Source organism: Aulostomus chinensis, chromosome 10 (genome assembly GCF_037954235.1).
Source record: "Aulostomus chinensis isolate RoL2024-O1b breed Wild chromosome 10, RoL_Achi_v1.0, whole genome shotgun sequence".
Taxonomy (NCBI): domain Eukaryota; kingdom Metazoa; phylum Chordata; class Actinopteri; order Syngnathiformes; family Aulostomidae; genus Aulostomus; species Aulostomus chinensis.
Window position 1 is genome coordinate 2,479,267 of NC_141329.1, and position 22,848 is coordinate 2,502,114.

The following is a 22,848-nucleotide window of genomic DNA, read 5'->3' on the forward strand; positions in this document are numbered from 1 at the left end:
CAGAAACGCACCGATATTCCATTCAGCAGGTTTTTTGTTGTTGTTGCTTTATTCGTTCAATGATACGTTCATCTTTGTACGGAACAGAGTCGTAAAACAGAGCAGTAAAACAGAGTAAAACCAAACCTTCTAAAGCTGCTGCGCACAAAAGACGACACCGAGAAGCGATGCCAACAAGAGTGACCGACTTCAAGTGGGGTTAATTTTTATGTGCTGTGCACTTTCATCGAGTTGCGGTTCAAGTCCAGCTCATGATGTCACACAGTGCAAGAAAAATTAAAATCTTGCTGAGCAACATCTGGTCCTCTAAGCCAGATGACACAGTCGATCGCTCTCATCCGCGTGCGGCGTGTCGCTGACCTCACAGTTTGGTTGCAATTCCTTCGCCAAACCAGCTTTAGTCTTTGGTTTTTAGTGCAACAGAAGGCAGGAAATAGCGAAGCTGCCTTCACTGGTTGAATACGGAGTTTCCTTCATTCATCGCGTGCAACAGAGGAATAAATGAAGAAGGTGCTTCCGGATGTTCCCCCAGCTGCAGCGCGCCGGAGCTACACCCAGGCCTGCCAGCCTGGGAAGAGTCTGCTGAGGTTTTTGGGGTCCATGGCCTGCTGGATGAGCAGGTTTACCTGCCCGCCCACGCTGAGCACCGTCCCCTCCTCCACCCCCTTCAGCTTCTCCTGCAGCCGCAGCAGCACCCGCTCCGCCACCTTGTTGAAGCTCTGACTATCACTGCAAGAGTCACAAGCAGCTTTTAGAAAAACAGTCTGGTTAAGGACACGAGCATCACCTCCTCTTCCTCGGCAGCACCTGGATTTACGGTGGTTGTCCAGGTCGTCTCCGCCCATGGTGGAGCTGAGTGTGGCGTTGAGTTCCTGCTGCTCGTCGTGCTGCAGGTAGAAGGCCTTCAGAGGGTTCATGGTCCAGTCAAACAAGGGGTCGTAGAGCAGAACCTGGACCAGCACAAACCGGAATTCAAACATTCTCCACTTATGAGACGATAAAATAACTTATTTATTAAAAAATGAATAATTACCGATCCTTTCAGCATATTCGTGATTCTTTATGAGTTCTGGGTTGATATGTAATAAATTTGATGACGTATGACATGACCAGAGGTGAAAATGTGTCTGGACTACAAGTGTAAACCTTCACACCATCCCATAATAACAGGACGCCAGATGAGTGTGCTCAGTTGAGTACTGGTCAAATTTAGTCAGACTGACCAATTCAGATGATTAAAGAAGGACTAAAACTTGAGTGTGTGTGTGCGTGCGTGTGTGTATGTGTGTGTGTGTGTGTGTGTGCGTGTGTGTGTACCTCCACAATGGTCAGGAGGGCTTCCTGAGAGCTCCTCATCACCTCCATGGTCTTCTCACAGCACCTGACCACAGAAACAGGTTTTAATCCATCCATCTTTGCATCGTTGTTCCAGACGAATACTCATTCTTTTCAGGAAGTTCATTTTCTTTTTGAATCAACAACAATCAACAATATTTGTGAGGGACCTGAACTGTCGGGAACGAAACTGAATACGAAACCTCAGTCCTGCATAACCAGTAAACATGTTCTTGACTTGAACATCTAACGTGCTCAAACTCTCAACATCCCTGCTGCGTAGGAAGACCTGGCGTCTTGAGGGGAAACAACCGTTCAGGATACTCAGAATGTAGAGACTTTTCCTTCCTGACCTCCTGAAGACGCCCTCCACTCCCGTGATGCCCATCCCGTCCACGATGTCCCGGGACAATCTGAAGGGGACGGTCTCAGGGGTCGGCAGAATCTTCCCCTGCTCAAAAGCCACCCCTGAGCAGGACACGGACCAGCAGAGGAGCGTTACACTCTTCAACCCAGCATGCGTTTATAGAGACGCGTAACCACGCCGAACATGATTTAAGTTCTCAGATGGGACTGTAATGAGAGGAATTTTACCTAAATCGATGTGCACCAGTTCAGCGGTTTGCTCATCGATCAGGATGTTGTGGATGTGTCGGTCCCCGAGGCCGACGATGTAGCCCACTGTGACAACAGAGCAGAGTTGATCCGTCGTTCAACTGAGATCAAATTCAAGTTCAGGATGATTTCAGCAGTAAAGGAAGTTATTCTCTGAAGTGTCCTCCATGGGGACGCTTTAACGCAAACTGCAGGAAAAAAAAGTTCATTTTTTTTCTTTATTATATGTTTTTTGTGGTCCTGGTCCCGACCGACTAGAGCGGGCGCCGGTGTAGTGCCCCGGACACACCCCCTCACCCAACCTGACACCAGCGGACAGCTCCCCGCGTCCAACCCAAAACCCGCTGGCGCAAAATAAAACCCGTCAGTGTCCAAAGTGTCAAAGGCGGATGTGATGAGGTGTGTGTTCACCTATAGAGGAGGTAGCCACGCTGCGGGTGTACGCCAGTCTCTTCTCCATCCATATGGCCGGGTCCAGGAACCGTTCCATGCAGAAATACCGGAAGACCGGCTGGAAGCTTCTGCACACCTCGCTGTAGACCTGAAGCTTCTCATCGAATGCCAGCCTCTGCGCCTCCTGCGACACACCGGACAGAGGACGTAAAGCTTTTGTCGGTTTAAACTCGCTGTCCTAATGACCTGTGCTGAGCTGTACCATCATCTTCTTGCGGCAGGCCAAAGGTGCCGGGTCTCCGGGTCGGAAGCGTTTGTGGGCTCCTTTATTGGGATCCACTAAGAACTCTCCGATGGGAACTGTACCGGAGCACCACTCCAGCACGCCGCTCCGCTGCGAGAAAGGCACCACCTAGAGAGACTCTCACACGTCAACATCAGGGCTTCACGGCTCCAGTTCTTTTTCCTCTTTAAAAACCAAACAGGTTCTTATGTGCGTCACCTTGTAGCGTCTGATGTTGAGCTTCCTCTTGCGCGTGTCTGTGTTGCGCTGCAGCAGCATGGAGCACATGCTGAACACCTGCTGCATCACCGCGTCCTGACGCAAGTCGTCCTGACCCTGATCACATGGAGGGCAAAGGTCATTGGACAATTACTGCAGGAACCTGGCAGCGGAACATTTCCAAGCTGTTCTATAGATTTTACAGTTCTTCTGTGACAGTCAACAAACATAAACCACAGTTTGATGTAATTCCACAAATAAAAATATATAAAAACTACATGGAACAGCCGGCCACCCCCTCCCAGAGATGACAACACAAACTGATCATCAAAAATGAATCTAAAATCACATTTCAGGGGCCATGAAGAAGAAATAAATGGTGTATTATTTTTCCTATTCCATGTATTGTCTTTATTTGAAAGTATTGTGTGTCTTCTTATGAAGCATCTTTTCCTGTATTCCTCCTGTTTTGATGTATTTTACGTGTCTGTTGTTGTAGCGATCGTCACAGCAGCTGGATGACTAAACTGGCACATTTCCTGAAAAGTGCATTGATATCTCTGTAACTTTAAAACATAGAGATCGACAAATAGATAAATTACAGCTTGTAGATAAATCAAAGAAGAAAAAGAGTGGGGGAGCAGTTATTTCACCGTGACTCTGCTGTGAGTGTCTAAGAGTAAATTATTAGCCTTTAAGTGTTCCAGTAAACACAAACAAGCATGCAGGCACACACACACACACACACACACACACACACACACACACACACACACACACACACACACACACACACACACACACACAGTTCCTTAAAGAATGTCCCAACTACAAATGTGTGAAAGCATCTTTGTGATCCAACAAACTTTGTACAAAAACCTGATTAATCATTCAACAAGAAGCAAACTGAAGTGGAGAAGAATGAAGCCACAGTCAAAAGTGAGAAAGGCTTCAAAGAAAGACTCAAGTGGAGAATGCACGCGCACTCACACACACACACACACTCTCTCTCACACACACTCACACACACACACACACACACACTCTCTCTCTCACACACACACACACACACTCTTTCTCACACACACACACACACACACTCTCTTTCTCTCACACACACACACACACACACACACACTCTCTCTCTCTCACACACACACGCACACACACACACACACGCACACACACACACACACACACACACACTCTCTCTCTCACACACACACACACACACACACACACACACACACACACGCACACACACAGGAGAAACAAATGGACCTAGTAATATCAACTCAACTGCACCTATTCTACAGATCAAAGACACATGGGATAGACTGGAAGAAACACACACACACACACACCTTGACCAGCTGTCTCCTGCTCCTGCCGTCAGAGCCGACACAGTCGATAATCTTGGGCAGGTTGACTCCTCCAGCCAGGCGATACTGGGGCATGAAGGATCTGATTGTCACCAGGTTGTCATAGCAACCAGATGGATCAACCTAATCAGACATACAACACAACTTGTGTCACAGCAACGCAGATCTTTCTTTCACGATGAAATCATCTACGGGCTGTTTTCTTTTCACTGGAGAAACTGAGAAGCTTGTGGTCCACCTTGACCTCCATGGTGGGGATGACGACCTGGTCCAGGTCCTTCATCTGCATGATGGGCTGGTCAGCAGGGATGGGAATGGCCTCTGCAGGGAAACAAGCACACAAAAGAGGACATGAACACTGAGAGAATCTCATCTGCACAGCGTTTGTTCCTCATTCTGGCGTCCGTGACGCTGCATCAGGGCTTCTCACTCTTCTCAGTCTTGTGCCTGCTGACGTCCATGTAGGCCAGAGTGATGTAGGCGTCACACAGACGCTCGATCCCTCGGATCATCTCGCCTCTCTTCTTCCTGATCACGCTGATGATGCTCTGAGCCACATCTGAGCGATCCTGCACCACGAAAACACAAGTGAGGATGGCGAGGGATGATGACTTCCTGGTGGCCTGATTTCATATTTTGTTTTTCAGTCTTGTGAAAAAAAGCGCTGCAGGCCCACCACAGCTGGTCCTTTCAACCAAAGCCTTAAATCTCACTGTTAATGAGCCTGAGCAACTTTTATCTTCATAATTTTACTGAAAAAACGTGATGTTTGATTTTGTGTTCACAAAGCTCCACTCTCGTATGTTCTTGTGTATTTGTACTTCATGAGTATGTGTTATGATCAGCACATAAAGTCAGCAAAGGTTCAGATCTACCAGGTCAAAGGGCGAGTGCTGCGGTGGGGCACCCTTCGACAGACGGGACCTGCAAAAATTCTCGTCTTTGTTGGCGTTCACCAGGGCGAAGATGATGAAGAGCGTGTGATGAGGATGCTCGAGAGACGAACGGCAGATCAGCTGTGAGGAGAGAAGCAGCAGCAGCTTGTTTTCCAACATAAACATCCAGGAACAGCTTCACTTCTCACTCATTGACTCTATCTGAAGCGTATTACATCACTGAGGACGTCGTGGAAGCCCGTCTCCTCGCCACTGCAAGTTGCTATCTTGGTTCCCATGCGAGCCGCCAGCTGATACATGAGAGGCAGAAACTTATAGGAGGGGATCTTCTTCACTCCCGTCTGAAACACACAGCCGGTGAAAGAGGAGTGAAGACTTAACACTCAGAGCATCTTCAGCTTCGACCGCGAAAGTTAAAACAGCTAACTGACCTTCATCATGTCGTTGACCTCCTTGACGTCGGCATTTTCCAGCCAGAGCGAAGCCAGGCGGAACACCCAGGTGTCGTGCTCCTCACCTTGCTCCAGGCACTGGATGTAATTCTCCACCGCCTTGCACAGGAAGCGCTGCCTGTCGGCCTGCAGGTTGGAGAGGGCCTTCACATCCAGCTCCAGCTCTCGCTGCACCTTCACCGTGTACCTGAATTCACACCAAGGTAACGATTTCTCTGGTCTTTGAGACACCGAAGACACAAAGGTTGCTTTCACACCCACAATGAACCCCAGCATGGTTCACTTGGAAGTGAACCGAGATTCTGTTTTGGTGTCTTTCACACCAGCGCAGGTTCAGTTATCACCGACATCTCATCCACTCGTTTGTAGCACGCACCTGTTGGAGGTCACTCTACGCTCCTTCATCAGGCCCACTTCTTCTTTCGCCTTCTCCAGCAGAGCCTGCTTGTTCTCAAACTCAGACGAGTTCATGTATTTGTCGATGCTCTGGTACTGGCCGTCAGAGAAGCGGGCCAGCGACAGGAAGGCCTCGGTCCGCTGACTCTGCAGCCTGCAGTCCTGCACTCCTCCGAAATCCTCCTCGATCACCTCCACCGCCTGAGAGACGTGCACAGAAGAAACATCCCAGGACAGAGCACATCTGAACCATTCCGCTAGACTTTAGGATGATACCATCAACCAGCTCCCCCAGCTAGAACCAACATGTCCGTTATGACCTCAATGAGTTCCGCTGACGGAGGACAGTCATCAGATTGAAGCGTTTCCCTGACATCTTCAGTGACTCCAACAAAAAAGCCTCAGGTTTGGTTCTGAAACCAATTTCTTGTAATACTATCAGCTTCTTCTTACCCTCTCCAGGTACTTCTCCAGGATGACTCCAGGACTTTCCAGGCAGGTCTCAGCCAGCCAGTTACCACACAGTCTGAGGCACTCGGTGTAGACTGGGACCAGAGCAGGGTTCAGGTCCACCTGGTTCACAGATACGTTATTTGCCTTTGCTTTCGTGAGGATGGATGTCTTATTGCCACAGATATGCTACGTCTAGCTGTCACACCTTTTCCTCCAGCTTGTGTATCATCTGTCTCAGCAGGCCCAGAGCCAGACCCTGCTCTCCCTTCGCCCAGAACACCTGGGCCTCCTCCAGTTGCCATGACGATACAGGTGATGATACCCAGGATCCCCCACCGGCATGCTGCTTCATCTGGAACACGGCCCGCTCAGCCAGCTGGACACAGTGGATAAACCATCACGCCATGATCACTCTTATCATCTCCACCTTGCTGCTGCGAGGCTACCTGCGTGTTCCCGGCGGTTCGAGCCAGCCGGCAGAGCTCCATCAGGTGCTCGGTGAGAACAGAGCGGAGGTACCGTGTGGTGTCGGGGTCTCCCACCCTGGACATGAGGGTGTTCTGAGCAACGGAGCGAACAGCCAGGATGGGCTCCACCAGCGAGAAGTCGCTGTCAGCGAGCAGCATGGAGTGCTGCCGCCACTGGCTGCAAACGTCCCTCAGAGCCAAGTCTGAGAAGGGTCTGATACATAAACATGGCGGTGAGAGGAGCTGCATTAATGGAAAAAGGTCTGTTGTATGGATGTTGGATCACCTGGAGAAGAGTGGCTTGACACTCTCCAGCGCCCTGACGCTCTGCAGGTTCCGGAGGGTCGGGTACAGAGACGAGACCGCCTCCAGACTGCCTCTACACAGCTCCTCCACTTCTGCACCCCTGAGGAAACACATAGCTCATAGATACACTCCATCACTGAAGGTCTAACTCGTTTTTAGGAGTCTACTTTACCTGGCCTGTTTCAGAGTCTCATCGAACATGGAGAACTCTTTGTCTCTCAACGCTTGCAGGGCGTGGAACACAGACTCATGGATGCCGGGTTTGGATTTCTCACTCCTGATGCAAACAGAAAACACAAACTCATCATCAAATATTTGACGAACCATGGTTGTTTTCAGTGTCCCCCGCCCTTCCCCTCACCTCTCTGGGAGGTCGCAGTCCCACTGAGTGTTCCTCCAGGCCGCTTGGAATCGGAGCTCTCGCAGCTCCTCCCCCCACTCCACCCCTTCGCTCTCCAGACCTTTCAGGTAGGTGGTAAGGATGCTGCTCAGACCAAAGTTCTGCAGGCCCTGACAGAACGTTGAGGTGTAAGACATGTAAGAGGAGCCATCTTTGTAGTCCCACAGGAGTGTTGCAAAAGGTGCAGCTGCCACTTAATCACCTCCACAATCCCCACTTGTCGCGTGACGTCAGGCAGATTCGTGTGGAGGTCATACGAGGTCAGAGCCTTCCCCCACATCGCCTCGTGTTCATAAGTTCGGATCCTAGAAAGTAGTTTAACAGAATCTAGGTTATGACTCTGACGCCTCAGGAGAAACAACACGCACTGACGTAGAAGAGTATGATCTACCTTGTTAACGGACTGGTCATCGTCTCTCCCCCGCAGCCGTAAAGACTGTCCGGCTCTCCGATGCTGCGATACACCTCGATCAGCAGCTCCTGTACACGCAGGAGAGTGGAAACAAAACTAAAGAGTGACAAATTCCAGGATGTTTTATAATTTTTGATATTAAAGCAGCATCATGCAACGATCCTGCTTCAAATTAAAAGCTTCAGCCCCATTTAAATGGCACACAAATGTTTAAAAAGTCCCTGAACTTATTCGCTCTGACGTGCGATCATGTACAATCACATACAAGCAGCGTGTACCAGAAGCTAGCGAGGGATTCCCGGTGAGAGGTGAGATTAAAAGTTCTCTGTCTGAGTTCTTCTGGCTGACACCAACATTCTAGGCAGTCTCAGAGGCTTTTGTGGCGTCAAAAAACTCTCGAAAGACGCAGCGTTCACGCTATTGAGATGAATCAAAAGTAAAGAGGGTTTTCTCTCCGCTCACACATGGACAGAATGAGAGGAGCAGCTCCATGTGCTAACCTGCAGACTGATGTTCGTGTCCTGTACACTCCTCTCAGTCAGGTTGGAGATGGTGAAGTTCTGACTGCTATCATCAAAATTGATCTTGCGTGTTGCTCTGGATTTGGTTCTACAGAGTGGAGACACAACAACAAGAAAACACTCAACAACAAGGCAATAACTATGTAAATAAATCTGATGAAACTGAGTCGAAACATTTCATCTGCTTGTTTGTTTCACTGGGGTTCATGGAAACGAAGCTACGGAAAAACAAGGAATGAATGAACAGCTCTGCAAACCTGCGGCTCTCCTCCATGCTGGCTTTGATTTTATCCACGTAGATCTCTGTGTAGAGCAGAGCGGTGAAGTGAGCCGAACACGACTGAGCAGCTTTGGCCACCTCCAGGTAGTTCAGCTCTAACCAGAAGTTCGACTCACACACGGTGCCGCTAGAATCCCCGAAACACAGATAAACAGTTTACGAATGCCACAAAGACGAGACGCAAACACTGCTGAGGTCCAACTACGAACCTGCCGGACGACAGCGGCCTCTGCTGGTGTCTCAGGTAGTCGATGACTGCCAGCATGGTGCGCAGAGAGGCCTTGTCATACAGGCCTTGGCTGGCAGCCTCTGACTCTGTGAGGAAGAATAAACGCTCATCACAAGGAAACAGACTGGATCGAGAAATTACAACTGATACCAGTACAACTCAGACTGTAAAGATTTGAAGAGGATGGGAAATAATCAAATTAAATCATCGAGATGGTGACCAGAGTCGGAGTTGAGCGGCGTGGCCGAGCGGCTTGAGGCTTGAGCACTTCTAGAGCAAAAACTGAAGAAGTCCTGGATGCGGGAGGAGAGCAACTCTCTCCAGGATCCGTCGGCGTCGTCCCGCAGGACGGCGTGGATGATGAGAGGCAGCAAGGTCTGACAGCACTCCACCCTCACCTGCAGGTAGTCGGGTGGTAACATGTAACTGGACTCATGAACTCTAATATTACTGTAATTTGGTTAGAAATGTTTTGTATTACTTCATTACTGCCTAAGAGTAATCTATTACTGTTGAGCAACACTAGATTGCATACCAGTAAAGGTTTGTAGCTAAATCAAGACCGGACAGAGGAAACATTCCTCTCTGGTCACTCTTGTGTTATTTTGCAGTATCTTATTATCCCACAGGAACACAGGATGAAGGTGATTTAAGCCCCGTCAGAGCGTTACTACGGTAACGCCGATCTGCTCACCAGACACAGCGGCCGAGAAAGCAGCAGCGCCTCACTCTTGACTCCTCCGCTGTCCAGCAGGGCGGTGCAAAGAGCCTTCAGCCACGCCCTGTGACCCCCCGCCTGAGGAATCCAGAACTCTTGGCTCTGCAGCCTGTCCCTGGCTGGGGAACTCTCCTCAGCACTCACAGCAGCCACCATCTGTTCAGGGGAAATGAAAGATGCTGGCATGTAAACAGCATTTTCTCGAGACATGCTAGAGCATTGTCCGGTGTAAATGAGTGCAGTCCTGATAAACGCAGCCCGTAGACACAAACCCACCTTCTTCTTGGCCTTTCTGAAGGGGTTGAGGTAAGCCAGCATGGGGTCTCTGTTGTCTTGGTGTTGATCCCAGAAGTCGACTCCAGACTGAGTGGCGAGGATGTTCTTCACGCACTCAGCCGCCGCCTGCCTCACCGCAATCCTGGCAGAAACCCCACAGAAGACAGCAATTATCAGCAGCTCCTCCTCCTCCGTCAGTGGGCTTCAGGATCCACCTCACCGCTGCTGAGTGAGCGCCTCGTTCATGCAGTTGAGGACGATGTAGAGACACTGTGACTCAGTGGAGGTGAAGAGAGACACGGCCCTCTCATAGAAGGGGTCTCTGCCGTGGATAAGAGCGATGCTGGAGAAGTCCACAGGACCCAACTCTCCCAGACAGCTGCCTGCTGCCTCTGCATGAAAGGACGTGTGTTTGCACTTGTAGAATAATCATAAAATTAAAAATATTGGCTCCAGGAAACCGTGAACAGCATACCAAGGATGTCTGCTCCCGCCGGGTGGTTAGTTGCTAGCTTACAGAGCTGCAGCAGGTTGAGAACCAGCTTCACCAGGACGCTGTCAGTCAGGTCGGCTAAAGAGAACCAGACAGAAAACATTTACAAGACACAATAATTGACAGATTTTTGTTCTGCACGCATCTTCGTACCCTGACACTCTCTGAGCAGCTCTCTGATCTGTCCCTTGTTGTCATGCAGCTGTCTGGTCAGCTCCTTCAGTCCCTCCAGTCTGGTCAGAGGTAAGGAGTCACAGGATGTCACAGACAGGAAGTGGGATATCTCCTGCAGTAGAGGAGGGGGACTTAAGATAGTAGTCACACTAAATACAGGACTGTTAACGATTCCTCTCTGGATGCTTCCAGCAGCAGATGAGTTTCAGTCACACACTGTCCAGGCACACGTCCATTTTGAGTGGGACAACAGTTTCAAGACCTTCCAGCAACCAATGCAGCATGGTTTGTATCTGTCACCTGTCTCAGTGTGAATGTCCCAGCGTTGTATTTGAGCATGTGCTGAACAGAGCGCAACTCTCTGAATTCAGGGAGGTCAGGAAAAGGCTCCAACCTGCAGATGGCGCCCTTCAGTTTCTGTTGATTTTCTATCACAAGAAACTTCAACAGACTGAGCACCTGGAACGTCCGAGAGAAGAGGAAATGAGAGTGTGAGGAGGTTGTGACAGGCTCAGAAATGTGGGAGTGCACTGCATCTGCAAACCCTCACGGATTACCTGCTGTGAGATGGCTGGCCGGCTGGTCACCTGAGCCGTGAGAGTTCCAGAGATGACCTGCAGGTGGCAGTCTAGGGCGTCGTCACAGAAGTGCAGCGCAGCCTGACACACAGAGGTCAGCAGGTCGCAGCACAGAGACAGACTCCGGTTTGACACCTCATCACATGGCGCTGGCCTGGGGACAAGAGAGACGGCGTTACATCGAGGTCAGTGTGTGTACAGTGTGTGTGACACCACACCGTGATTACAGCATAGCACCGACCTGCTGTTGAAATGGTGGATGAGTGTGTAGATGATGTCTCTGAGGACGAAGGCCCAGGCTCCTCCCAGACCGTCCTTCACCTCTCTGAGCAGCAGGCTGACAAAGAGGTGATACATCAGGAGGATGCGATGGCGTTCGTAACTGTTGGTCGTCTCTGCTGCCCTTTCACACACCGCCAGCAGAATCCTCTGAATGGAAATCTGACAACAGAGGAGAACAAGCATGAGAACATCTGAAGTAGGGACACATAAATAACCAGAGGAATGGTTTTACTGGTGCGCAGTACAAAAAAGACCTCACTGGAGTTTTGGACAGAATGGCCACTGGTGACTTGTGGTTGGCACTGTGACATTTGCTGAGGTAGTCCAGCGTCGCTTTGATGACATAAGAGCTGAAGTATGGAGGGTTGGGTACTGGGTCCAGCTCTCTGAGGGAATGGGTCAGAACAGACTTTAACAAAGATGGCCAGAAATAAAATGACATCACTCCCAAAATGAAGCCGGGATGTTAAGATCCAACATGAATAAACTACCCAAACTGCAATATATTAAATGATTCAGGTTACGAAAGCTCAGCAAACCCACAGTTTAGTTTGCGCTGCAGTTCTTTTGGTCAGTTTCAGTTCTGCACATTTAGGAGAAATGAAACATTAAAAAGCCTCCTAAAGTATCCTGAGTTAATCTGTGATTCCCAACCTGAACCAATGAAGGAAGTGATTATTGTCACCCTATGAAGTGTCTGAGGTCACTTTCAGCTCCTCCTCCTTCATACAGGGTCATCAGCAGCTCCACCACGATGTCTGCCAGGTTACTGTGGATCAGGCTGTCAATTTGCTGTCAAACACGGAGAAAAACATGTGGGACAGTCAAGATAATACATAATTTAATCTATTATCATATCTTACTTGATATGTGACAGCTTGGGATTCTATTTAGCCCTCTAACCTGGACTGGTTGTGGGCTAACAAACCCGTCCTCACCTGTTTGCCCAGGCAGTCAGCGTCTTTGAGCAGGTCGTAGACCCTGTGGGCCTTCTCCCTCTGCTGTGCAGCCTGCGTGTCCTGGCCGGGTAAAGCAAAGTACGGCAGGATGTTGACCATGATCTTGGGGAAGCAGTTAGCCAGTAGCTCCTTCCAGTCCTTCTCAAGATACCTGCCGATGGACTTCACCTGCTCGAAGTCATCCAGGAAGACCAGGTGGGGGATCAGCACCTGGTAGGAGGAGCTACGAGATGGAAAAGAAGGTTAAAGCCAAGTATTTGTTAGCACAGATAACAATGTGATGCGTGAAATTAAGTAACTAGAAGAAATTCTTCTTGATTTTTAGAACTGGAGAAATTGTTCTGGCATTCCTTAATTCTGAAGAAACAACGTCAATCTTTGTGTACTTCCTCACCTATAGAAGTCTTTGACCGTGTCATGGTCCAGGAGGGTGTAGGGGAAAGATCCCAGAGTGTAGCGGTCGTCCGACTGTCTCTGCGAGAGCCACTCGGCCACCAGGTAGTTCAGGTGACAGCTGACAAAGGTTTTCACGCTCCGGTAGCCCAGCGCTCTGGATACACTGCACAACATCTGGGACAGAAAGAACGCAGTTTGTCTACAGGGAAACTACAGGATGCTTTCCATGTCTAGCACTTAAATGTTAAATTAGGACAGTATTACAGGATATAAACTACATTCAGCTTTAAATGTGGCCGGCAGAAATCAACCATGTTGAACCTACTTAAGCTGAACAAATCCTAACTCTATTACAAAAACAATTGCTTGAGGTGATTTTATATAAAATCTCACTGTCGTGTTGATTCTTCAGCAGTATTTGGAGCCATTTATCACAATTAAATAACGACGAAATCTGAGTTGGAATGAGTCATCATCACTTCCTGGAGAAACTCTCTGGGTTGAGCTCATGTGGCTTCATCCCACTGCCTCCAGATGATGTCAGGCAGAGGGACTTCCACCAGGAGAGGGCAGCAGTGCGGCAGACAATGGTAACACACAGCCAAGAGTAAACCAAGAGTCCCGGAGGTGTCGGAGACCTCGTGGGTGGTGACTGCTGTCGCTGATGATCATTGTATGAATGTGCACCTTTTTAATGAGCTGCTCCTCGACGTTGTTCTCCTTGTAGGACTGGAAGAGAGCAAACAGCGACTGCTTTTCACAGACGGGACTACAACACATCACCACGGACAGACTCTTCAACAGGGTGGCCTTCCGGTTGAATATCTCGTCCTGCTCGTCATCGGAGGAGCCGCCTCTCTGCATCGGTTCATGAAGATAGACAGGAGTACCACTTGTAACGGCAACAAACGAAACATTCTCATTCGCAGCAACATGAAACAATCTTACCTGAGGCCTCATGCCCTCCTGAGCCTTCAGGTAAACATTCTCAAAAGCTGCCTGCTGGTGTTTCAGCGGCAGCATCTTCCTCCCGTCAGGATGCTCCGGCCTCATCTCCAGAAACAACCTGGAGACGAAGAAGAAGAACCAGGGAAAGGTTCCATAAAGAATAAATTAAATGTCTGTCTTAGTTTCCTATGAGCAACTTGAGACATCTACCATAAATGTCTATCTTGACTATGTGTTCGTACTGTTACAATACTGGAAGAGATGTTAGCTCTTGGCTAAACGCTCTCTCAACAGATATATGAAGGCAGGATGTGGGACCACCAACCTCTCCACTGACATGGCTACCAGCATGCGGACTTGGTGATGTGCATCTGCAAGGTGAGTTGGAAGGATGTTGCACACCTGAGTGTCCTCCTCTCTGTCAGTCCCTCTGAGACTCAGGACGGCCCACACACAGCACGGGTCAGCCTGGCAGCCAGGAGACAGGGAGGGGACAGACGTGTTGCATCATCACAGGGAGGGACGGTGCTCATGCGTTCACCTCAGCGGCATCAAACAGACGTAATCCATCTGTTCTATAGCCAGATAGATTAATGGAGGCAGCTGATAATTTGGAGCGAGACGCCACCAGTCAACACTTTACGCAGCAGTCAAATGTGATGAATTGGATCCCTTGTAGTTTGACAAACTGTCACCCAGGATCTTACCTCCAGCAAGGCCACCAGACATCGCACCAAAGCAGCTCGAACAGTCGCCACACTTCTACCCGTTTGGCTCAGGGAACTGAAACACGGTAGGGTGGCTGGATTAGTCACGACAGCACGGAGTTCCCTTCTTCACTCGTCTAAGAGGACTTTGCTTCGAGCCAGCAGTGTGTGTACTTTTGGTGTAAAAACAAAGACCCTACTGACCAGAAGCCAGACACCACTTGCAGCAGGGATCCCTGCACGTGTCTCATCTCCTCTGGCATGTGCTGCGTTCTCCCGAGGCTGCTGATGGAGGGCAGCAGGGCCAGCAGCACAGCAGCACAAATTTCTTGGTCCTGACGGTGCAGAGAGCACAGGCCCCTGTACACACACACACACACACACACACAGACAGATGCATCCATTTTACTTGTCTTATGACTAACAACATAAGACCAACGTATAAGTGAGGCAGAGCGATCTCCCTACGCCAGAGGACGAAGCAGCGTGTCAAACTCCTCTGGACTGAGCGAGTCCTCGGCAGGAAGCTTCTTCAGCAGGACCAGATACTGCAGGAGAAAGAGGTGATCAGCAGAGCGTCGTTGGCCCCCCACCAGAGCCCCAGCTGTAACCCACCATGTTGAGGGGCAGCGCTTTACTGGAATCAATCTGATCCACCAGCAGCAAGAGCCTGCGTCGCACTTCCTGCGGTTTGAAAAGTTGTCCGTGGATGGGCTGCACGGAGCCGCACTCACACAGGAACTCCAAGATGGCGAGGAGAGCCAGGTCCCGGTGGGCCAGGTGATCGCTGGCTAACAGGCTTTTTGCACCTGCAGAGGGACACGGGTTCATGGTTTCACTGTCAATGCATCAGGTCACCAAGTTTCATTCTGATCCTCTTTTTTTCTTTCATTTTTCTTGTCAATATTCATTGTAACTCCTCAGCTCTTTTCATCTTGACAAACTTCAACAAAAATTCAGTTCCCAATTTTGAAACATTTCCCCGAAGTCTTTCTGTTTTGTCTTTACTGACTGAACGGGACGGACAGACCGCATATGCTTCATATCGTGCTTCGTCCTTCCTCACCAGGCCCGCCGAAACCTTCAGCGTTGTCTCCCTGCTGTCTGTGGGTCCCATTGTTGCTGCCATGAGCCTCCTCGCCATCATCAAACAGATCGATGTCGTCACCTGGTGGATTTCTGCTCGTTTCCCACTCGTCTTCCCTATGATCATCTTCATCCTCAACAACACCTCTCTTGGAAGCGCTGCTGAGCTGAAGAGATGCAGACACGAGTCAGACAAGTGTCAGATGAAGTACTTGATCAACCTGCCGCGTAAACGCCGTGTAAACCAGCGGCTGTCACTCACCAAGAGTTTGCAGATCTCAGCCAGTTCACTGAAGAGACTGGCGGGTAGAGTCATGATGAAGAGACGAGCAGAGACGCCGCAGCCCTGCATGAGGGTGAAGGTTAGAGGAGCAAATGCTGGACTCTTCCTACTGGGTGCAGATGACAACATTGAGTGTTTCACCTTGTTTCCAGCGGCTGAGAGCGCGCACTGCTTCATGACGGACCTCAGTGTCGTCATGGTTACTTCTTCGGTCATCTTCACTTTCACGCTAGAAACAAAGCCGCTGAGCTCCTGAGCCAGGGCCTGTCACAGCACCACATTTGAAATCTTTACATTTAATACCAGGCGCATTTAAAGACAGAGAACCAGATGTGAACACACCAGCTGTGACTGCTGGCTCAGTGTGCGCTGGTGACACCGTACCTTGGCTTTCGTGAAGAGTGGCGAACGGCAGGCCTCGTCCTCAGTTAGAAACCCAGTGGACACGTAAGCTGCTAGAACACCAGTCAGCAGACTGAAGCAGCGCACCAGACACTCTGGAGGGGTGGATTGACACTGTGGAGCGGAAACAGAATAGAGATCCCTTGATGACCACCCAGGAACCTGGCCTGTGCGAGAACATCAATACAGCAAAATAGCGGATGTTGTCTTTATGACACTGTACCAATAATCCCACCCTTGGTGTTGGCGAGGGGTGGGGCGAAACATCGATCTAATGATCAACGATCCAATCGCATTGCTACAACGTCACGTTCGCAGGAAATCGCAACGTGGGGTCACACGAGTCTCAACTTCCACTCACGTCAGGAGCGAAGCAGTTCAGCAGGTTGTCAGCCACGCAGAGAAGCAACTGCTCTAGATTGCTCCTGAGGTCGGGGACAGCAGCAAACTGTCCAACAGCTGGCGTCCTCTTCCCCGTCTCCTCAGACCCTCTCTCCTCTGACGGCTGTGTGTTGAAGCTGAACTGCAAGTAGAGTCTCTCGATCTCTTCCAGGTTGTCTTTGGCACTGAGCGACACTGATTCTTGAAAAAAGGCACTTCAAGAAATTGAAAACGGGATTTATTTTTATTCAAGATGACATGGATGACACAGTTGAAACAACAGACCAGGATCTGCTCCCTCACCTCTCAACGCTGTCAGCACCCAGCAGAAACTTCAGACCAGCTCTGGAGTCTTTCAGGGTCAGGGAGACCAGTATGTTGGCTATCAGGTCACGAGGAAAATCCCTGCACAGAAGAATTGACAGAACAGAGCAAGAAAAGTTTAAAAAGTGAAGAAAATTAAATCCACGTTGCAGCAGAACAACAGTTCTGGACAGATCAGTCAGCAACATGCGTCAACCTGCAGATGATGGGATGAGGCCTGGAGCTGTCCTCCATCTCCTCGCTCTGATCTGTCATCAACAGCCAGCCGATTAGCGTCTCCTTCAGGGTAGGTGACCCGGATCCCTCTGTGACCCCCGTTTGGTTCCAGCTTGAGCCTGAGGGGAGACTCTTTGGGACCGGACACTTCAGTAGGGCCCGGGCTAGACAGAGCGCCGCATTCCTGAGCGTAGAGCAAGAAAAGAAAGTCCAGACATAAATTCAGATACATGTTTAACAGAAAGACATATTTTAATGTTACAGGAAGAGAAACCACGGAGACCCACTGGGTCGGTTTACACGCTGATCCAGAGAAGAGCTTCCAGAACTCTCTGTCCATACTGATGAGTCCTCCACGGATGATGGAGGCCAGCAGGTCCAGGCTGAGTGCTTCTGTCTGGGGTGAGCTGACTCCTCGCAGGGCCAGAGCCCACACTCGGACCCACAGTCTGTCCAACTCAGCCTTGTGGACCTGGACCCTGTCTGGGAAGTGGGCCTGGCATCGGGCCACCTCCCTCAGACAGCACAGCACATATGGACCCCTCTCTCCTCGCCGCTGCTCGGCTAGGATCTGGTACAACACCGTCAGCAGCGGGATCAGTTCCTGGGCCGGAATCATGGTCGGGTACTTGGATGTGAGAACTGCAGTGATCTGCAGCCTGAGAGGAAGAAACGAAAGATTGGTTCATGTGATCCTCGACACAAGGTAACCGTACACAATCAATACCTTGTTATTTACCCTCAGAGTATCTATACTTCAGTGTGTCTGGTTTGTCATACCATGGTATGATATCAAAGTCGCTGTGCTGAGGCTGCAGGTGGTCCCAGAGGACGTCCCACCCCAGTTCGATGCGCCGCCGCTTGCTGGGTGCTCCATGGGAGGGGCTGCCCATCTGGGCGGCTCTGAGGTGGGCCTGCGTCACCTCCACCACCTGCCTGTTACTGTCATCATCGCTGAACAGCTGGAACAGGTAACAAACACGAAGGCAACAAACTCGTTAGGACTGTGACATCCTAAGATCGATCAGATTGCCGTGGCGACCCGGTGGATGTGACCTCGTTACCTGGCGACAGATGTCCGCTGTGAGCCTGATGATACTGTCTTTGACGGCAATGTGTCTCGTACCGGTGACGTACTTCCCTCTGCTGCCGATGTGGCTGATCTCTCTCACTAAAGCATCATGCAGGTTGTACAGCTGACCTCGCCACCGGCTCCAGTCATCGGCGTGAGCTCCTACAAAATAAGACGGCGTTTGTTCTGGGAGTTCACTTTATTTTTGAACTGAGAAATACACACTTCATGATGAGAAGTCACATGATCTTATCACCAGCTCCTCTTTCCGTCACGTGAATGCGGGGTTGGATTATTTACTACAGTCAATTTGTTCAGTTCAGTTTTTTTGTATGTTGACTTTTTTTAAATGTTGGAAATTTAGATTTCAATCAAAATGGTCAGTAATTTCTGAGAACTTTTCTTGGTAACCAAGCTAACTTGCAGCACGAACTGGGATACGGCAGGTGAACTGGGAACCAAATGTTCAGGACAGTACTTTTAACTATCGAATGTTCTTTAAAACAGCAACCTGGAAATAAACGTCGTACTCATTGACACAGACTTCATGATGGCTGAGATAGAAATGGTGGAACCCGCAGATCGGAGCCTTCAGCGTCGGCCCTGTGAGCCCAACAACAGTCTAGCCCTGAAAACAACACTAAGGTTAAAGAACCCTGACTGCAGTGACCTGTGTCCGGGTTCTTGGCTCCTTCAGGGTGGTGGACACAAATCTGCAGGCTGAAGAACTCCACTATCTCCTCTTTGAGTGCACTGCTGGGCCTCATGTCAGCCCAGACGTACAGCACGGTGGGCAGCAGGTCCTCTCCTAGACGACACACCCTCATCCGACAATTCATCGCCGCCGATCTCAGGAAGATGTTGAGAGCCGACAGGAGATGCTCCAAAACGCTCAAGTGTTTCTCCTGCCTGCCAAAACAATAACGTGAATACTTCTCGTAAAAACAGCAGACTGGGAGACATGTTCACATCCCAGAATAATTTTGGGAGGCTACATGAGGCCAGTAGACGTCTTCACCTGGTGTTAAGCAAAGCTTTGGAGAAGAAGCTGAAGAGCGTGCTGTGGTGCCCGTCGGTCTGCGTGCAGCAGCCCTGCACCAGCGTGTGGATGACCCTGCTCACCAGAACCCGGTTGATGGACTTGGAGGAGTTGAACAAGCTGCAGTACAAGTCCAAGATACCTGGCAGAGACACAGACGGTGACCAAGCGAGACCATTCTCCCTGCTGCACTACGTTCATTCATCATCTGCACCGCTATATTGCATCACAAGCCATAAGTACATCATTGTCTAAATATACTGGGAATAGTCCACTGACTGTGCCACTGCTGCGGAGTGATGTCACACCAGTACTTGCGGACAGAGAGGACGTCCTTCAAGAGGAGGCTGGTGTAGTCTTCACCGTAGGCTGAACAGCTGTAAGAACTCTGCAGAACCTCCAGCACGTGTTTGAGCAGCTCGCCGCACTTCAGCCGAGGTCCGCCTGCAGAGATGAGCGCCGCTACTTAGATCCGCAGAACACACGGAAACACGCCGCTCAGACAGTTCGCTGCCCTGACGAACGCGCTACATCACCACACACCGCCCTTACGTTTGTTTGCGCAGCGGATGAAGTATTTGATCAAACTGCAGACTTCAGCCATCTTCTTCTGCCGCGCCGCCAGCGTGGTCGTGGTCACGTTGGATTTACTGGACTGCATGCTTTCTGTCTCCTTCTGGACGTAGCGCTGCAGAAACCTTACACAGGTGAAATAAGACGAAATAAGAAAAAAAAAAAGTACAAAATGTACCATAATTAAGAAGGTTCTCGACAAATTCTGCAAACACAAAAGCACGATGACAACTGGAAGTATAAACAGTTGTAATTACAGGATGAGATTTTCATGCATTAAATTATCATCACTTATTGAAAAGAATACTTAAAGTGATGAAGAACAGAAGGGTTTAAAGGCTGAACAGATTTTATCATTTAAACTGGGAAACTTTTAAAATGAAGTGAACTGACTCGGAACTGAGAGTTGGCAGGTTCTAACATTCGCGACCGTTACGATGTCGTTAAAAGTCACATTTCGTGGAATCACAGGGCCACAGAAATGAATCGAAACCTAATTAAAATCCCAATACGGCTCCCGAAAAAAGTGTGTGTGTCAGAACTCCATTTTAAATTAAATACTGTGGCAGTCAAATTGTGCTCCACAGACAAAGAATAACTTTATTTGAAACAGATCCCTGCAACGATCCCACCATCGACGCTGTAACGGGGCTTTTAAACTAAGTGAGAATAACGATGATACCACAAATCACTCTGTAACTGCAGTATCAGTCAAAACAATTACACGTTTCCTCAAATCTGTCAGATTACCTGAAAACGGCGTCCCACGTCAGCTGCTTGGAGCCTTTAGCTTTCTGTCCTGAGGTGCGATCCAACTCCTGCACGATGTCGGGATTTTTCATCAGCCGTCGGAAGCGTTCAGCCTCCTTCTGCAGGCGCAAAGAGATGACAAATAAATGGCAGACTGTAAATATAAATATACACCCATCAGCCAGAACATCAAAACCACTGACAGGTTTCATACTGAGTTTGACACAGAATCATCTCCTCATGAGGACTACAGCGTTCACTTCTTATTGTAGCCCGTTTGGGATGATTTCAACGCTCATTCTGAGGCCTTTACTTTGCGGTGCTGTTGAACTACACCAATATTGTGGCCGTACCATTTACATGAATGAATTCAAGAAGGCTGCAATATGGCCGACCGTTGATATTCATACAGCAGGAAGCTGCAGCCTGCTAGAGAGTCTGCATGCTGCTTTAAACTGAACACGTCATCCTGCATCTCTGTGTTTCCTCCGGATGTAAAGAAACGTCTTGAATAAAATTCACAACCTGCACAGACTTTTCAATGAAAATGAGATTAATGATGTGAGAAAGTCACATTTCCTTGAGTACCTCAAACCACATTGCAGGCATATCCGTTGAAAAAAAATCCATTTATTTTCTAATGCAAAACATTTGGGTGGCCTTATTGCTTTACTGATCGGTGCCACTACGAATTCATAGCATCATGAGTCAGAGAGGGGGCGGCACAGTGGAGCAGTGGTCCTCACTGTGGCCCCCAGCAAGAAGGTTGTGGGTGGAGCCCCGGCTGCAGCACGGGGTCTTTCTGGGTGAGTCTCCATGTTCTCCCTGTTCCTGCTGGGTTCTCTCTGGTACTCCAGCTTCCTCCACAGTCCAAAGACATCAAGAGGGGACCAGGTTAATCCAGACTCTAAATTGACCGTAGGCGTGGCTGGGAGAGCCAATGGTTGTCTGTCTCTATGTGTTGGCCCTGCCATGGACTGGTGACCTGTCCAGGGGGAAGGCTGCTGGGATAGGCTCCACCCCCACCACCACACCCTCAGCAAGATAAGAGGTATAACGTGGGTGGGTGGATGGATGGATGGATGGATGGATGTGTGTGTGTTAGAGACACTTTAACCATAAACTCATTAGTTTAACTCGGCGACAGGAGACCTGGTGGTTTCAGTACCTTCCTCTCCGTAGTCTTGTCATTCTCCAGCCCCCGGCAGCAGACCAGGAGGTCATGAAGAGCCAGACTCATGATGTCCCAGGACCCGGAGGATGAGTCGACCTGCCAGGTGAGCATGTTTACACCAGAGCTTGCTGTTATTGGTCACAATCATGTCACATGTCACACTGCAGGGCACCATTGTTAATCTGATATTATTACTACATGAAATCACAACTGAACTCGCTAAATACTATGCAGTACCACTAATACCGCATACATCTAGAGACGTGAGGCTTGTAGGACACACGCTCACCCGGTCTGTCTGCGCTTAGAGGTCCGTCTCACACGGGGGGCAGAGCTGATGGCTGGGGGGAGGGGGAGGCTACCGGGCTGGACCGCAACGAGGGGCCGCAGAAAACTTTGCCATCTCGACGTGCATTAACATGGACTCGCACGCACACGCAAACAACGCAGGAACTTCCCGCCCCAGCAGCACCAGAAGAGGAGACACGTCACTTCCTGACTTCGTGATTTTTTTTTTTAAATTTCTTTGCATTGAGGAACCAAAGTCTTTACCAGGCGTTTTTTTTTTAACCACTGAGCACTTCTAGCAAAAAAAGATTATATATATTTTTTTAAATCTATCATAAGATACTCCAAAATTGTTCGTTTTATTTTGTAAATTTCACAAATATAAATGCAGGATTGAGAATTAATCCATAGATTTTGTCAATTTTGTGAATAGTTAAACTTAGGAAAAATATTTCAGTCCCATATGAGTATCAAAATTGTACACATCTCAACAAGAATATTTTTTCTAAACCTAACCCCTCATTATAAATTTATATGAATGGAATTTACCTGTCTCGTCTGTATTTTCGTATTCCATTTTTTAAAAATCTTTTGCTTTTTTTTCTATTCATGTGAATTCGTTTGCCTGATTTTTGTAAAACTTCACATAAAGTCTACAATGTTTGTAATTTTATTTTATATTTTTTTCAT

General features: G+C 49.1%; 1 protein-coding gene across 1 annotated transcript; it reads right to left on the bottom strand.

The window, feature by feature from the left end:
- On the bottom strand, positions 1–22,317 carry atm (ATM serine/threonine kinase). Its single transcript, XM_086215537.1, has 63 exons — positions 22,160–22,317; positions 21,865–21,966; positions 20,697–20,815; positions 19,926–20,071; positions 19,653–19,817; positions 19,353–19,515; positions 19,005–19,243; positions 18,327–18,496; positions 18,043–18,224; positions 17,550–17,921; positions 17,243–17,446; positions 17,026–17,127; positions 16,703–16,937; positions 16,324–16,455; positions 16,081–16,203; positions 15,919–16,002; positions 15,637–15,823; positions 15,186–15,379; positions 15,039–15,118; positions 14,775–14,930; positions 14,571–14,646; positions 14,189–14,331; positions 13,864–13,981; positions 13,603–13,773; positions 12,914–13,089; positions 12,499–12,742; positions 12,246–12,352; positions 11,820–11,946; positions 11,520–11,719; positions 11,258–11,432; positions 11,001–11,159; positions 10,680–10,812; positions 10,509–10,604; positions 10,254–10,425; positions 10,034–10,175; positions 9,734–9,913; positions 9,260–9,437; positions 9,020–9,125; positions 8,788–8,937; positions 8,510–8,618; positions 7,989–8,077; positions 7,800–7,902; positions 7,559–7,707; positions 7,370–7,474; positions 7,178–7,297; positions 6,871–7,105; positions 6,630–6,800; positions 6,425–6,544; positions 5,952–6,172; positions 5,555–5,762; positions 5,339–5,464; positions 5,103–5,243; positions 4,658–4,796; positions 4,466–4,548; positions 4,210–4,350; positions 2,846–2,962; positions 2,606–2,755; positions 2,362–2,527; positions 1,930–2,016; positions 1,689–1,803; positions 1,318–1,381; positions 808–950; positions 1–729 (listed from the first exon to the last, which is right to left on the bottom strand). Exons 2-63 carry the CDS (start codon positions 21,934–21,936, stop codon positions 549–551), a joined length of 9,261 nt encoding a protein of 3,086 aa, XP_086071663.1. The 5' UTR covers positions 21,937–21,966; positions 22,160–22,317; the 3' UTR covers positions 1–548.
- Positions 22,318–22,848: the final 531 nt, after the last annotated feature.

Excerpts from the sequence above, each read along its gene's own strand:
- atm (XM_086215537.1), bottom strand. The coding sequence starts at position 21,936 with ATGAGTCTGGCTCTTCATGACCTCCTGGTCTGCTGCCGGGGGCTGGAG. Across the intron at positions 12,353-12,498 it reads CTGACTGCCTGGGCAAACAG|CAAATTGACAGCCTGATCCA; the intron begins GTGAGGACGGGT and ends CGTGTTTGACAG. Across the intron at positions 10,605-10,679 it reads GCTGCTCAGAGAGTGTCAGG|CCGACCTGACTGACAGCGTC; the intron begins GTACGAAGATGC and ends GGTTCTCTTTAG.